The sequence below is a fragment of the Botrytis deweyae genome (assembly GCF_014898535.1).
Source record: "Botrytis deweyae strain B1 chromosome Unknown BDEW_001, whole genome shotgun sequence".
Classification (NCBI taxonomy): domain Eukaryota; kingdom Fungi; phylum Ascomycota; class Leotiomycetes; order Helotiales; family Sclerotiniaceae; genus Botrytis; species Botrytis deweyae.
This window is the reverse complement of record NW_024066208.1, coordinates 1516217-1530632: the sequence shown is the minus strand read 5'-3', so window position 1 is coordinate 1530632 and position 14416 is coordinate 1516217. Positions and strand designations below refer to the sequence as shown.

General features: G+C 43.5%; 5 protein-coding genes across 5 annotated transcripts; 4 read left to right on the top strand and 1 right to left on the bottom strand.

The window, feature by feature from the left end:
* Positions 1-16: 16 nt before the first annotated feature.
* Positions 17-1160, top strand: EAE98_000445 (uncharacterized protein; the record flags this gene model as incomplete). The annotated part of the gene is made up of 2 exons (XM_038948063.1): positions 17-499; positions 552-1160. The coding sequence occupies 2 exons, from the start codon at positions 17-19 to the stop codon at positions 1158-1160; spliced, it is 1092 nt and encodes a 363-aa protein (XP_038815740.1).
* A 435-nt stretch (positions 1161-1595) lies between these two features.
* Positions 1596-2171, bottom strand: EAE98_000444 (uncharacterized protein; the record flags this gene model as incomplete). The annotated part of the gene is made up of 3 exons (XM_038948062.1): positions 1596-1771; positions 1868-2053; positions 2117-2171. The coding sequence occupies 3 exons, from the start codon at positions 2169-2171 to the stop codon at positions 1596-1598; spliced, it is 417 nt and encodes a 138-aa protein (XP_038815739.1).
* A 2201-nt stretch (positions 2172-4372) lies between these two features.
* EAE98_000443 (uncharacterized protein) lies at positions 4373-6225 on the top strand (the record flags this gene model as incomplete). Its single annotated transcript, XM_038948061.1, has 2 exons — positions 4373-4427; positions 4490-6225. The coding sequence occupies 2 exons, from the start codon at positions 4373-4375 to the stop codon at positions 6223-6225; spliced, it is 1791 nt and encodes a 596-aa protein (XP_038815738.1).
* A 253-nt stretch (positions 6226-6478) lies between these two features.
* Positions 6479-7668, top strand: EAE98_000442 (uncharacterized protein; the record flags this gene model as incomplete). The annotated part of the gene is made up of 3 exons (XM_038948060.1): positions 6479-6662; positions 6776-7481; positions 7566-7668. 3 exons carry the CDS (start codon positions 6479-6481, stop codon positions 7666-7668), a joined length of 993 nt encoding a protein of 330 aa, XP_038815737.1.
* Positions 7669-9941: 2273 nt separating this feature from the next.
* EAE98_000441 (uncharacterized protein) lies at positions 9942-14322 on the top strand (the record flags this gene model as incomplete). The annotated part of the gene is made up of 10 exons (XM_038948059.1): positions 9942-10652; positions 10708-10987; positions 11040-11273; positions 11328-12076; positions 12124-12286; positions 12335-12634; positions 12690-12813; positions 12862-13631; positions 13674-14151; positions 14205-14322. The coding sequence occupies 10 exons, from the start codon at positions 9942-9944 to the stop codon at positions 14320-14322; spliced, it is 3927 nt and encodes a 1308-aa protein (XP_038815736.1).
* Between the last annotated feature and the right edge of the window lie 94 nt (positions 14323-14416).

Below are 14416 nucleotides of genomic sequence, written 5' to 3'. Positions count from 1 at the left end.
GACACATCATTTTTCGATGCATGATCCATTCCCTATCCCACCATGGCAATGGCTTAGCCAGGCCGTTCAGCCTTTCGCCGACTACTTCCACCTAACTACACTACCTCTCCATGTTCACGAAGTTGTCGGATCATTTTTAGCATACACTTTTATAAATAAAGTCATCGCACCCCAAGTTTCCATGCTCTTGTTCCCCGACAAGTACTCCAAATTTTCGGCAGAACGAAAGCTCAACTGGGATGTACATGTGGTCTCACTATGCCAGAGTTCTCTTATCAATGTCCTCGCCCTATGGGTAATGTTTGCGGATGAGGAGCGCAGCAACATGACAGCACAGGAACGTGTTCACGGATATACGGGTGCTGCTGGCATGATCCAAGGTCTTGCGACTGGCTATTTCCTCTGGGATCTGATGATCACCCTCCAGAATCTCAGAGTTTTTGGAATAGGAATGCTGGCACATGCGACTAGTGCTCTATTGGTTTTCTCTTTTGGTTTTGTAAGTCCACGCATTTCCCAAGAAATGAACATTGCTAACAGATTCCCTACAGAGACCATTTGTTAACTTTTATGGCTGCACATTTATTCTTTACGAGCTCTCCTCGCCCTTCCTCAACTTCCATTGGTTCTTCGACAAACTCGATATGACCGGATCTAAGCCCCAACTTTACAATGGAATTGCCCTCCTCTTTACCTTTTTCTGCTGCCGACTTGTGTGGGGAACATATCAGTCAGTTCGTGTTTACCAAGATGTATGGAGATCTATGCATAACCAGCCTGCATTCTCTGCTTCTATCAACATTGATGCACTCACAAATGGGACTGCCTCTGCAGTTGATGCAGCAGCAGGTCATAGTGCGGCTCCACTCAAAAATGACATTATGCGCTTCGCCGACGACGAATTTATTCCTCTTTGGTTAGGGTTTACGTATTTGGGAAGCAATCTTGTGCTCAACACCTTGAACTTTTACTGGTTCGGAAAAATGATCGAGGCCGTTAGAAAGAGATTCCAGCCCGCCAAAGAAGGCAGACAGAAGGACAAAGCTATTGCCATGAAGAGCACTGGTGCCAATGGCAAAATCAAGATCAGCGTTGAAGAAAGCGAGGTTCGTAGACGAAAAGGGTTGGACGAAGACGAACCAATTGCGGCAGTCTCGTAATTTTGTTTGTGTATATGTCAGAGTGTGGAGTGGAGAATTGCATGGTTTTGAACAGCGTTTGTGATAGCTTCCACTCGTTTGGTGCATCGAGAGTCCATTGTGCTTAATTCCCTCCTGTTTTCAAGAGTCTTCAGGCTTCTTTCCAATTAGAATTATCCTATACATTAAGACACTTTTACACCTATGATTTATATTGCATTCACACCTCGTTGATTGTGACTAGGTTAGTATTTTTTTTTTTCATACTTCAATTTTAACGAGCAGCCAGCCTTTTTAAGGAATAAGTTTGAACTTCAGTGTAATAAAATTATGGTATAAACAAACTCCTTATTTATCACAAAATGGTATTTTCCCCATATTTCTCTAACCCTAAGCAGCCCAGAAAAGAATTTAACCGGAAAGAAACACCTCAAAAATCATCTACTCATCAGAAGCTTAGTTATAAGCACCAGCCTGGGGACCGGCAACCATTCCAGGTTGAGGTTGGTACCCATTTGCACCAGCATTTTTCTCGAGGAGAATGTAGTCCAGTTCCTTGCTCGTTTGCATCAATTCACAGCAGGCACAACAACAGGACCCCATGCAGCCGGTACAGGCGTTTCCTTCGAGACCTTGGGGTTGTGTTAGTTTTGACTTCTTGATTGGAAGGCGGGTATGGGAAAGGAGAGCTATGGACGAAGTGGAAACATGAATAAGGAGGAACTAACCATGTTGCTTCTGCATCTTTTGACGATCAAGCATTTGCAATACGAATGAGAATCCTCCGATGGCAGCAAGACCGTACCAACCGCAGCACCAGCCATTACATGTCGAATAATCATCATCATTTCCATGTTCAATACGATGGTGGTTGCGACCGGAGACGAAGCAGGGACAGCAGCATGCTTTGAGGCCTGGAATGGGTTATTAGTATGTTGATTTGGAATGGTACTTGGAATTGAGATTGGGAAACGTACAGAGATCGAATGGGGAGCAGCAAGCCCAGAAAGAGTTCTTGTATTCCGTAGGCATGGTGGTAATGAGAGAATTGTGATGTGGAGGTTGTATTAAAAGTTGTACGTAAAGTTGCAGAAGAAATATCAACGAGCGATTGATGAAGGAAGAGAAGTTTATGTACTGCGAAGAAATTGTCTGAGGGAATTAGAAAAAATCGAAGATGGAGGATCACAGGTTATATATTTGAAGTCAACTACACATTCCCATACAGGCATTACATGAAGGATTCACCTCCATATACAGCATGGCTGATGCACTGGGCTTCACAATTAGAGCAGAAGAAAATCTCCACCAGATTAGTGAATGCATCTCACACAAGGGCAAAGTTATAAAAAGAATATAACAGTTGGAAAGGTGTAGTAAGGCTGAAAAGCAATGCCTCGTTCTCATTTCGGGAGCGGGGGCTGGGATTGGTGCATAAAGCGAAGGAGTGAAGGATTGGGGGTCCAATCAATTATTGGTGTTGCTTTGAATATCATGAGCCCCTGATTATTGTACTCGGCTTTCTGCTTGAAGGATGGGCCGGAAAAGGAATATTTGTGAAACTTATGATAAGTTTTTATTATTATCGTACCTGCACTTCACAGCAGACAGCTCTGATTAGATGGTTGGCAGGGAGAGACGATAACATGGCGTGTTACTCTCCAATTTATGCTCACTGCTCACTGCCACAGAAATCGATAAAGGTATGCAACAGAGATTCATTGGTATGAAATGCGGAGAGTGATAGATATCTGCAAGTTAGGAGACCTCAGCCTCATGTCAAACCTAAGAATAACTACCTAGGTACTACTACGAGTAGGTAGGATAGGGATTAGATGGTAAGCGAGGTAAGCTTACTATTTGATATTGTAGGAAGACCAAAGTAATTACTTCAGATGTAAGATGGAATGATATTCCAAACTGTTTCGAATGTGGCTTATTATTGTTCCTGTCAGGATTGTCTTCTCGGTTTACGGCTAGAGGAGTTGTTAGGTTTAGAATCGAGGAGGTGAGAGGAAGGTAGAGGACAGGGTAGAGCTGAATGATAAATTGTATTGTAAATTGGTTAGCTATAAAGATATAGTGTTCCTTGATGTTCTTCAAAGTATGTTTTTGAGTTGAACACCTTGAGCATGAAGTAAAGTACATACTAGTACTCTCCGTGGGCGAAAAGTCTGACGGTGTTCAAGTACCACCAAACCACCTTCATATGGTGTTTTAGACAATTTCCAAATGAGAACGACCTTTTGTTTCTTTATTGCTGATATATCTAATTAGTCTCAGGAGGATGGGCACGGTTTGAACTACTTCAGTTAAAACCTTTTCAGCCAGGCCTTTCAATAAGGGGTTGTGTGGTCGTCGTCTCGCACCACATCATAGTTTATAGTCTACGTGGTAGGACGGCTTCATGTGCTGTTGCCAAAAGGGCAAATTATCTCAATGGCTATGCGATGGAGTATATATTATGATCAAGGAAGATGAGGAGGAAAGGAGGATAACATATTGTAAGAGGTCCGCTAAAGTATATATTAACAGATTGGCCAACCTGCCGTCGTATATTGCGGTAGGTAAAGTAGGGGTTCTAAATCGTTTATGCCCGTCACCAAATGATATTTAGTGACGACGCCATGTGTATGGCCAACAACTCAATAAGGTCATGTCGTCACATCAATGACACGATCACTGGGTTTCGCAAGATATTTATCTCGAGATCATATCGTAGGATTCCCAATATCAGATATTGCGTGGGTATTGTATGAAAATGTGAGTGGCATGAAATGATGATGCAGTTTGAACAACAAGGCAAGGCTACTTATCCGTGCCCCTGTCTAGTACCGGAAATTGTGGGGAAAACCTTATGTTCATCCATCGCCAACTTGAGCATATGAACATTGCGATGATGTTGAATTTGCTAGACAAGATCTTGACAAAAGAACAATTCCTTTAACATGATCTGAGTAACTTCAATAAGATATCCCAATATATTATATCAATTTCTTCGCGGGCCCCGTTTCTGAGTTACTCATTGAAAAACATCGAATACGGTAATCGATTTGGGGAAATTAGGTGCTGTTGTTGGATTGTGCCTAAATATGTCCATATTGCCGACCTCGGCTGCTCCTCTCAACTCTTCATAAGACATCGTTGATCTCGTTTGATGGTATAGAGTTTCAAAACATCAATCAATTGTGCTTGAGTTTTCTCTTGGGTTTCGAAGAGCTTGACGGTGGATCATGGGAAGAATAAAGCCAATGGCTCGGGGCCCATGGTCCTTGGCAGATTCGTATGGTATGTTTGTTAATTGCTGTTCTATGCGATTCCCAACCACCGCATCTAATATGCATCTACAGACTTCATATCCACCTTCCTCAACGGATCCATAACCCGCAGATGTCCTTCGACCGCGAGCCCCAGTACCGTAACACAAGTTGGTAGACTGGCATTCAGCACGTCACACTCATCTCCCAGGCATCGTATCAGATCTCGCAGATCAGACAAACAAACAGGTCTGCATCAGGAAGGACAGAACAGATGGTTTCACGACTACTTCACAACGCATCTTCCCTCTTCATCTCTTCATCCTGATTCTCGGTCGAGCGGCCCGCATCACAAATTGCCAAGATCGGCCTCAACACCACATACGCCCGGCTCAGGTCCTTCTCCAGCTGCCGCTCCTCCAACCATTGGAACATCTAGAGAACTTACGGTTGTGCGAATACCTTTACGGAGCGCAAAACATCATTTTGGAGTTTCTGTTTCCCGTGGTACGAGACCATACAATGAAGATGCATACCAGGCAGGAACGATAGAGATCCCAGCATTTGCAAAGCGAGCTCCTATAAGTCTAAATCGCTCGAATTCCAAAAGCATCACAAGTGGTGGTACATCGGCAGATGGTGCGAGTGGAGATCCGCAAGTATTCTACTTTGGTGTGTTTGATGGGCATGGGGGAAATGAGTGTAGTGATTTTTTGAGGGAGGAGTTACACAAATACATCGAGTCGACTGCAGAAATATTTAAGCTTCCTTCAAGTTTGGACAAGAAGGCGAAAATTCCCAGTTCGGGCACGTCTGTGGCAAGCAAAGAAGGGCAGGATGATGGATCAGGAACACCGATCTCTCAGCAAATTTCTAATAAAATTAAAGCAATTGAGTTGGAAAAATCACTTGTTTCAGATTGGAAAATAACAGTCGGTGGATATTTCCGCCGCTTCAAACCGGAATATTTCGATCTCCTTGATTCTATGGAAGGAGAGCCAATAAGGAAACCTGTCTCGATCGAAGCAGCCTTAATGTATGCTTTTTTGAAAGCAGATTTAGATTTTATATCAGCACAAGCTCGGAAACCTAGTCCGGATGATAATAACACCGATTCGCCTTTGAATGCGGATGAAATCCTAGGGGAGCCTGCGCGTTATTCCTCTCCACATCGAATTGGAGGGCCTACGCGTTTTGTTGGCGGCTCAACTGCTTCAGTTGCTATGATATCTACTCCAACGCCGACTCCTTTCTGGCATCCATCTTCTCCTTCGACACTGATGGTCGCCCACGTTGGCGATACTCGTATAATACTTTGTGAGACTTTGACCGGGTTGGCCAAACCTGTGACTACCAATCATCATCCAAGTTCACCAGTTGAAGGAGGAAGACTAAGAAGATATGCTGCGACCTTTGTCACAGACTCATTTGGTGAAGAGCGCATGTCTGGATTGGCTAATACAAGAGCATTCGGTGATATGCGTTCCAAGCGCATAGGTGTTTCTGCCGAGCCGGAAATTAGACGTGTAGAGATATCTCCAGCTGAATACAGCTTTTTGGTCTTGGTTTCCGACGGTGTTAGTGGCACATTGAGCGACCAAGAAATTGTGGATGTTGTGAAGGAGGCAAAAACACCAGAACAAGGGGCGAAAGATATTGTTAGTTTTTCCACAGAAGTGAGTAAAGAAGGAGATAATGCAACATGCTTGGTTGTTAGGCTTGGGGGCTGGGAGAGAAGAATTGAAGGTGGAATGGGAAGTATGGGGACTAAGGAGGTTAGAGATTATAAGAAGGGTGACGCGATGGATCCTAGGCGAGCTAGAACTTAGGGTTAATAGTATATATGAACATATAGACTGCATAGCTAGAGTTGAATTGTATATATTTAACATGTGCCCGTCGCAAGTCACTTGTGATTGCTTTTGATTCCCTTTCAACAAATTTTAGACGTGAAAGATTGGCGAGCCCTGTACCAATTCCGGAACCTTAAATTAGACGGACCCCTTACGTCATATTCACATGACATGATTTCATTATTAGTTCTGAACTTCAGAAATCAAAGCATGTCAACAACATACAATCATGTCTTCAGAAGTCGACCCAGCCATCTTAAAAGCTCTCTCTCTCGATCCTTCTTCGGCAACGATATCCAAACATGGCGGCGGTGGATTCGCCAAAACATTCAAGATAAGTGGTACCGTTGATGGAATGCAAAAATTATTCTTTGTGAAGACTGGGGGGACGGATAGTGAAGAGATGTTTACGGGTATGTATGCAAACTCGTTACTTTTTTTCTGGTCCACCAGTCTCTGGGCCAAATTTTATAACTTCTCAACGTTTCGATGTGCATCTCAATCACGTGCTCACAATTCATCCAAGGAGAACACGCCTCCCTCAACGCAATCCACTCCATTGTTCCAAGTCTCTGTCCACAATCCTATGCCCATGGACCCCTAGAAGCTGGAGGAGGATTCTTCCTTGCGACAGATTTCTTGGATTTGAACCCACGAAATGCAAAATCTACGCCTGGTTCAGGTCAATCTCTAGCGAGAAAATTGGCAAAGTTGCATAGTGTCTCTGCACCGATCCCAGAAGGATATCAGGAGCCGCAATTTGGATTTCCTGTTACGACGTGTTGTGGAGAGACAAAACAAGACAATAGTTTTAAGGAGAGTTGGGCGGAGTTTTATGGAAATAATAGGCTGAAAGGGATTGTTGAGAAGGCGGAGAATGATACTGGGAAAGATGGAGAGTTAAGGAAATTGGTGGAAGAGGTTGTGGAAAGTGTTGTGCCGAGATTGCTAGGGGATAATCATTTGAGAGGGAGTGATGGAGAGAAGATCAAACCGGTGGTTGTGCATGGGGATTTGTGGAGTGGGAATCATGGGACTGGGCGGATTGGGGAGGGAGGAGTGGAGGAAGTGGTTTATGATTCGAGTGCTAGTTGGAGTCATGCGGAGTTTGAGGCGGGAATCATGAGGATGTTTGGAGGGTTTGGGAGTGCGTTTTGGAGGGAGTATCATGAGGTTAGGCCGAAGGATGAGCCGCAAGAGGAGTGGGATGATAGGTGTGCGTTGTATGAATTGTGAGTATAGTGATTTTCGTTTTTGTGATTTGTAATTTGTGGGTTGGGAATAAAGTGGATCAAAGTTGCTGATTCGTGATCTAGGTATCATCATCTAAATCATTATGCAATGTTTGGAGGTGGATATAAGGGGGGTGCTATGAATATTATGAGGAGACTCTTGCACAAGTATGGAGAGAAAATTTGATACAGGAATCAGCACTCATTAAGTGGTAATCTTTTGTCACAACGAAGTAACAATATTTCAGATAAAATCTAAAGACATTCAAAAAAAATTTGAAACCCGAAAGAAACATGGAAAGAAAGTTCGCCATGAACCATGTAGCTGCATAGAAGCTGTAACTCTCCAGGGGAGAACGCGAGTGTGGACAGCTTTTTGATTTAAGCAAAATCTATTATCGATATTCCTGTCTAATGCATGAAGTGATGGACACTGAACATGGGTTATTGAGCTATCAGTATTGAAGATCAGGTGATGCTGAATCGTAACCAAGTGTAGTTCAAACCTGGCACTTGGCATTCAATCAAAACTGGCTGGCACCAATGTCTTTTCTCTAAATACCTAGAAAGTTGAGTCAACCAAATGGTAACCGCTTAGAAGTTGTAGTGACCCCCGCGCAACTAAACAAAATTTTGCTCACTTCTGCTGCTACTATCTCCAAGAAACCCTAGATTTTCTTGTTCCTCTTGATGATGCCTGCATCGAATTACCTCCAGACTCTGTTCACAAAAAAATGCTCTACAAGTAGTAGCGGGGATTCAAGGAAATAGCGTTTGTAGGATGTTCTTATTGCAAAAACTATTTCATCTCAAGTGACATCGAACAAGCCACTATTCCACTCTGTTAAACTAAATCTATCGAAGTGTTCTAAGCGGAACACAGTCGTAGTAGAGCAGATTATATTCTCCTCTCACTGGCTTCGTTGGCCTAACAGATTCTTCCATCCATTTTGTTTCGATAAACCCTGAACAGTGCTCGATCTGCTCATTAAAATCACACTTTCCATCAATCGCATTGATTTCATGCTCAAGTGCTCGTGTAATCTTTCTGGAACAATGGAGACAATGTAGAGTATGAAAATGAGAAGAATTGGTATATATGATTGGTATATGCGATTGTAGTTGCCCGATTGCAGGGACGTATGTGAAAGATATTGCCACTATCAAAGGCAGGAAAGATTACAATCGACACACAAAACACTTTAATTGTCACCGGCAGTCCTGGCTGACGAGTCTTGAGGTAATTCTTGACTTCTTCATCGATGATCGAGCATCCTCATTCGTGAGTTTGTCAGCCAGCTCTATTCAAGCTTTTTTAGCACTGACTGTGCCAGACACCTTTCCTGCATTTATCTGTTTCAGATGCTTGATTGATAACAATTGTGGCAGCTATCGGCAATTTGTCGGAATTTTTTTGGGTAATTTTAGCCGTTGTTTCTGCAAAACTCATCCGAGGATTGTTTAAAAACCCGGCTATTTCTGGCGGTTTGCTTCTTGTCTTTCTTTGTTGCCTCCGTCTTTCCAGTCAACCCATACCTATCCATGACAATTCATGGCCCGTGCTTCTCAATACACACACACAGGGGACCACCCTCATTGCACTTTTTGCACCGTAAACGACACGCCCAACACCCGCTGTCGGTCCGCTGTGACATATTGTATGAAACGAATTACAAAAGAAATCTTTAATTATAGGGATCTTTGATAGCAGCTCATGTGTAAGAATAGTGTCATTTATACTTCGTACATTGTATCGTACATTATTGATTGACAACAAAAGAAGCGACCAACACAAGCTGATACAACTCTCTTGAAGAGGCAGGTAGTGTTTTGTGTCTTCTATTGGACAGCGATAAGAACCAAACAATCGGTTACAAATTCATTAGCTGCCAGGTACAAGCGAGATTTCTTTGCGTCTATCAAGCTTCCTGGTGCTTTAGCGAGCTTTATGTGCATGGATCGGATCCTCGTTCGGATAAGCTTCAGATAGCAACTAAATAAACAAGCAGCCATTCAAACACAGGACAATATGTATACTCTGACAACTGCCAAGTGTATTAGTTTGTTGTCACAATGCCGTGTTCATTCACACAGGAGTTGGCATACGGGCCCGCCGTTCTTCAGTGTCGCAGACCTTTCGACTTCACTCTTCTTTTTGAGGAAATCTTTTTCACAATACTCCCGTCATGTCTCTTTCTAATTCTTGCCACTATAAGAGTGTTTATAATTCACAACAAACCTCTCATAGTCCGACGGGGTACACTTCACTCCCTTAAGCTTGTCAGTCAAAGTCCCTCAGATTTCTTTTAGTAGATAGTCATATTATACTCCAATTGGAAGTAGCTAATATATTTAAAGATCGCAGTTATAATCTTCGCGATAATTCAGTTCGCCACTCTAGTATTGATTTGCAGTAATCATGTCAGAACTTTTCTTTCGATACCCGCGACCACATTGTCAATGGTTGCCGCGATTTCCTTGGCGCTTTTGTCGCATTTTGAGCATACGCGTTCATTTTCTCCCTCATTCACAATTGGCTCATACTTGTGCACCACTGTCCTGCTTAAAGCTGTAACTACGCGGACTTATTGGCTCCTTGCCAACACTGACACAGGCTACATACACATTGCCGAGGCGAGTTCGGTTGCACTCCTCATCCAAATTATTATCATCGTTCTTGAAAGCTGGAGCAAGGAACATTGTCTTCTTGAAAATGCAAAAATTGCGGCCGAAGAGTTGGCTAGCTTTGTGGATCGCTCGCTATTCGTTTGGCTTGACAAGCTACTCCTTCACGGATATAGACAAAACCTCACATTGCTTGATCTACAACCGCTTGATCAAACCCTAGGTACATTCCACCTAGCGAATGACTTTCATGACATCCAGAAGCGTCCAAAGCGTGAGTACCCATCTGAGCCATTTCCTCTGATCACCACCCCTGACCTTTCATACCCAGTTAGGCGCTTCGGTCTTCTAGGCATAATTTTACAATGCTCGGGCGCATCCATATTCTTTCCTGTGCTACCACGAATTTGTCTCACTGGCTTCAGCTTTGCACAACCATTCCTGGCCACATCGTTGATTGCGTATTTTGAAAATCAAGGATCCACCACTTTGAATGCGGGGTATGGATTGATCGGAGCTTCCTTCCTTACATATGCTGGAATTGCGGTAGGCAGGCGTATCCGCTCTTTCTGATTAGCATGATGCTTATCGATTTGAATAGATATCTACTGGATGGTATTGGCATATGTCGTACAAATATGCCACAAGACTCCGTGGTGGTTTAATTGCAAGAATCTCTGACAAATTGATGAGGCTCAGGCATGAGACAGGTCTTGAGTCGAAAGTATTCACTCTCGTCATCGCAGATGTCGATAAAATAATCAGTGCTTCCGCATATATACATGAAATATGGGCGGCGGTTCTAGAAACTGGCTTAGCAACATGGCTGCTCTGGAGACAAATTGGACCTTCGAGCCTGACTGTCCTGGCAGTCGCGTTGAGTTAGTTTCCATCACCTAAAAACATGTGTATCTTCTGACATTTCTCTATTAGTCTGTGCCATGGGATCAATCTTTCTCGGAAAGCACCTTGGCAAGGCACAGCAAACTTGGCTCGCAGGCACAGAGAAGAGAATTGCAGCAACAAGGAAAATGCTGTCTTCTCTAAAGGCAATTAAAATGATGGGTGCCAGTCAGCGTGTACGAATGACCATCGAGAAATTTCGGGATCTCGAATTCGTGGCCTCCAAGTCATTTCGTACACTTTTGATCGGAAGTTTAATCTCATGTGAGTGCATCGATACTCAGGCTTCTTGAGGCGTCGACTAACATTTGTCAAAAGCGTACTCCAGTCTCACATTGGCGCCCGTTGTTGCTTTTGGAACATATATCGGCTCCATTAGAGCTACAAATGGGGACTTTAATGCCTCAAGATTATTTGGTTCTCTTATTCTCATCAATCTGCTTGCATCACCACTCATACGCATTTTACAAATTCTCCCGCATTTTGGGGCCGCGCTTGGATGCTTCTCTCGTGTAGAAGACTTCTTTGAGAAGTCAGACGTCATTGACCCCAGAGTGATTGTAGTCGATGGGACCAAGCACGGAAAAGGTGACAGCAAGACTGAGCTTTCAGATGGGAAAGAAGTATTAAACAAGGAAAAGGAAGAATATGCGGTAAAGTCAAAAGATCTTTCAGTATTATCCATGCAGCACGCGAGCTTTGGCTGGGGCACTGAAATAAGTCTGCACGATATAAATTTTGAAATTGCTGCAGGCCAACACGTCGCCGTGACTGGTCCTGTCGGCTGCGGTAAGTCGCTCTTGTTGCAAGCGATACTTGGTGAAGTCGAACTTAAGACTGGAACTATGCACGTTGGAGGTGTAGGCATCGGGTATTGCAGCCAAAATCCGTGGTTGGAAAATGTTTCCGCGCACAAAAATGCATTTAGAAGCGCACCCAGCGACAAATCATGGGAGAACTTGGTTGCTGATAGTTGTGATCTCGGCGGCTTATTGAGTATAGAAAGTTCGCATCAGACTGTCGGAAGTGGTGGAGCTAAAATAAGTGGTGGTGAACGCCAGCAAATAGTAAGTCGCTCTCTTGCACGAATGAGACAACGGCTTACAGAGTTTAGGCTTTAGCACGTGCGATTGCAACTCGACCTGCAATCTTACTACTAGATGACGTTTTCAGTGCTATAGATAAAACTACAAAGACTTCTATGCAAGAAAAGTTGTTCGGACGGAAAGGTATCTTACGCGAGCAAGGAACTACAGTTGTTCATGTTACTCAAGACCGTAAGCAGGCCTTTGACGAAAATTATGCCATCTCCTAATCCTCTGTAGAACAATTCATAGAAGCTGCCGATATGGTTCTTCAAATAGACGGTGCAGGAAACCTCCAGCAGTTGCAGCCCGTAGCTTGCACAGTTCAGTCCGCGCTGGAAGACAAAGTTGAGGGGAAACCAATCAATGCTACAGAGTCCCGCCCTGGTCCTCAATCCCGATTGAAAAGTAATCATGCGAACCCAACTAAAATCGCAGATAAAAGGGTCTATCAAACGTATCTCCTTTCTATCGGGCGTTCAAACATAATCATCTTCTTCATTGGTGCCATCATGTTTGCCTTCACTTTTAGGTTCCCAAGTAGGTTTTTTTCTGAGCGATTACTTGAATTATCATATCCACTAACAGAAATAAGATATATGGGCAGAGTGGTGGTCTGATGCAAGTACTGGTAGCTCGACAAAAAGCGTCGAATACTGGATGGGTATCTACGCATTCTTAAATCTGCTTCCACTGGTCACCATAAGCCTTTGGGCGGCGTGCGTTTATCCCTGGCCTAGAAATGCTTCTAAACTAATTCATTGTAGTCACCTCATGCTCATAATTATTCCAACTTCAGGTGTTGGATTACACGGTAAACTACTCCGATCTGTCCTCGATGCACCTTTCACCTTCATCAGCACCATCGATTCCGGAAGCCTCATAAACAGGTTCAACCAAGACCTTATGCTTGTTGATACCCAACTTCCATTCCAACTTCTGAACACTGTTTCTGGATTATTTGCCGCCATTCTCCAGGCAATCTTGATTACCATTTCTGCTGTTTATATCGTTGCTATCCTTCCTGTTCTGGTAGCTGTGCTTTTTTTGATCCAAAACTTCTACTTACGAACATCAAAACAACTGCGACAACTTGATTTAGAGTCTAAGGCTGGCTTCCACACAATGATCGCAGAGATATATGAAGGACTGGTAACGATTAGGGCCCATGGCTGGCAGAACACCATGCAAGGGGAGTTTTACGAGAAGCTGGACAGATCACAAGAGCCAATATATCTTCTCTACATGGTACAAACTTGGCTTCAGTTGACGCTGAATTTAGTAGTTGCCGGACTTGCAGTACTAATGGTTGGTGTGGCTATTGGTTTGCGCCACAAGACAAGTGCCGGAGGAATTGGAGTAGCATTTTTGAATCTGGTGAGTTTGGGAGAATCACTGACACAGACTATTCAATCTTGGACAGCTTTGGAGACGTCTCTTGGAGCTATCGCCAGAATTGAAGCCTTTGAGCAAGAAACACCTGTAGAGCCAGAAGTTGCATCGCCAACTGATGTACCCATTACGTGGCCAACTTCGGGTTAGCTGAGTTTTGAAAACGTCTGGACAAGCTATAATCTAGATTTAGAAAAGCCTTCGTGGAGTTTACGAGCAATAACTTTGAAAATCAACTCCGGTGAGAAGATTGCGATTTGTGGTCGTAGTGGTTCTGGAAAGTCGACTTTGTTACTATCTCTCTTGGCCCTGATTGAAACAACAAAAGGTACCATATATCTTGATGGTATCGACATCTCAAAAGTTCAACGATATGTTTTACGATCTAAACTCCATGTTATCTCGCAAGACGCGTTCACAGATAGAGAAATTATTCGCGATGCACTAGATCCGGCTGGAAAATTGTCTGATGAGACCATCAACGACGCCCTACGTGATTGTGCTTTGCTGAACAAAATCAATGCATCAGGATCTCTCTCTGCCAAATTGGGTGATGTAAATCTATCGGTTGGCGAAACCCAACTTTTTGTCCTGGCCCGAACTATTCTTGGAATCGAGGACTCTAATAAAGGAGGTGTCGTACTACTTGATGAAGCCACTAGCAGGTAAGAGACCACCAATTTCATTGAAAATTAGTGGGAACTAACAGACTGATAAGCATTGATGTCGACACTGAGCGGAAAATAATGAATATCGTCGCCAAAAGACTGCAAGGAAAGACCGTGATCTCAGTTTTACATCGCCTCGAGGCCGCTGTTGAATTTGACAAAATTTAGATATTGGAGAAGGGCGAAGTGGCACATTTTGGACCTCCAGAAGAGGTTATTAGAGATTCTGATTTATTTTCTTCTTTTAGAAACGGAAGTTGAG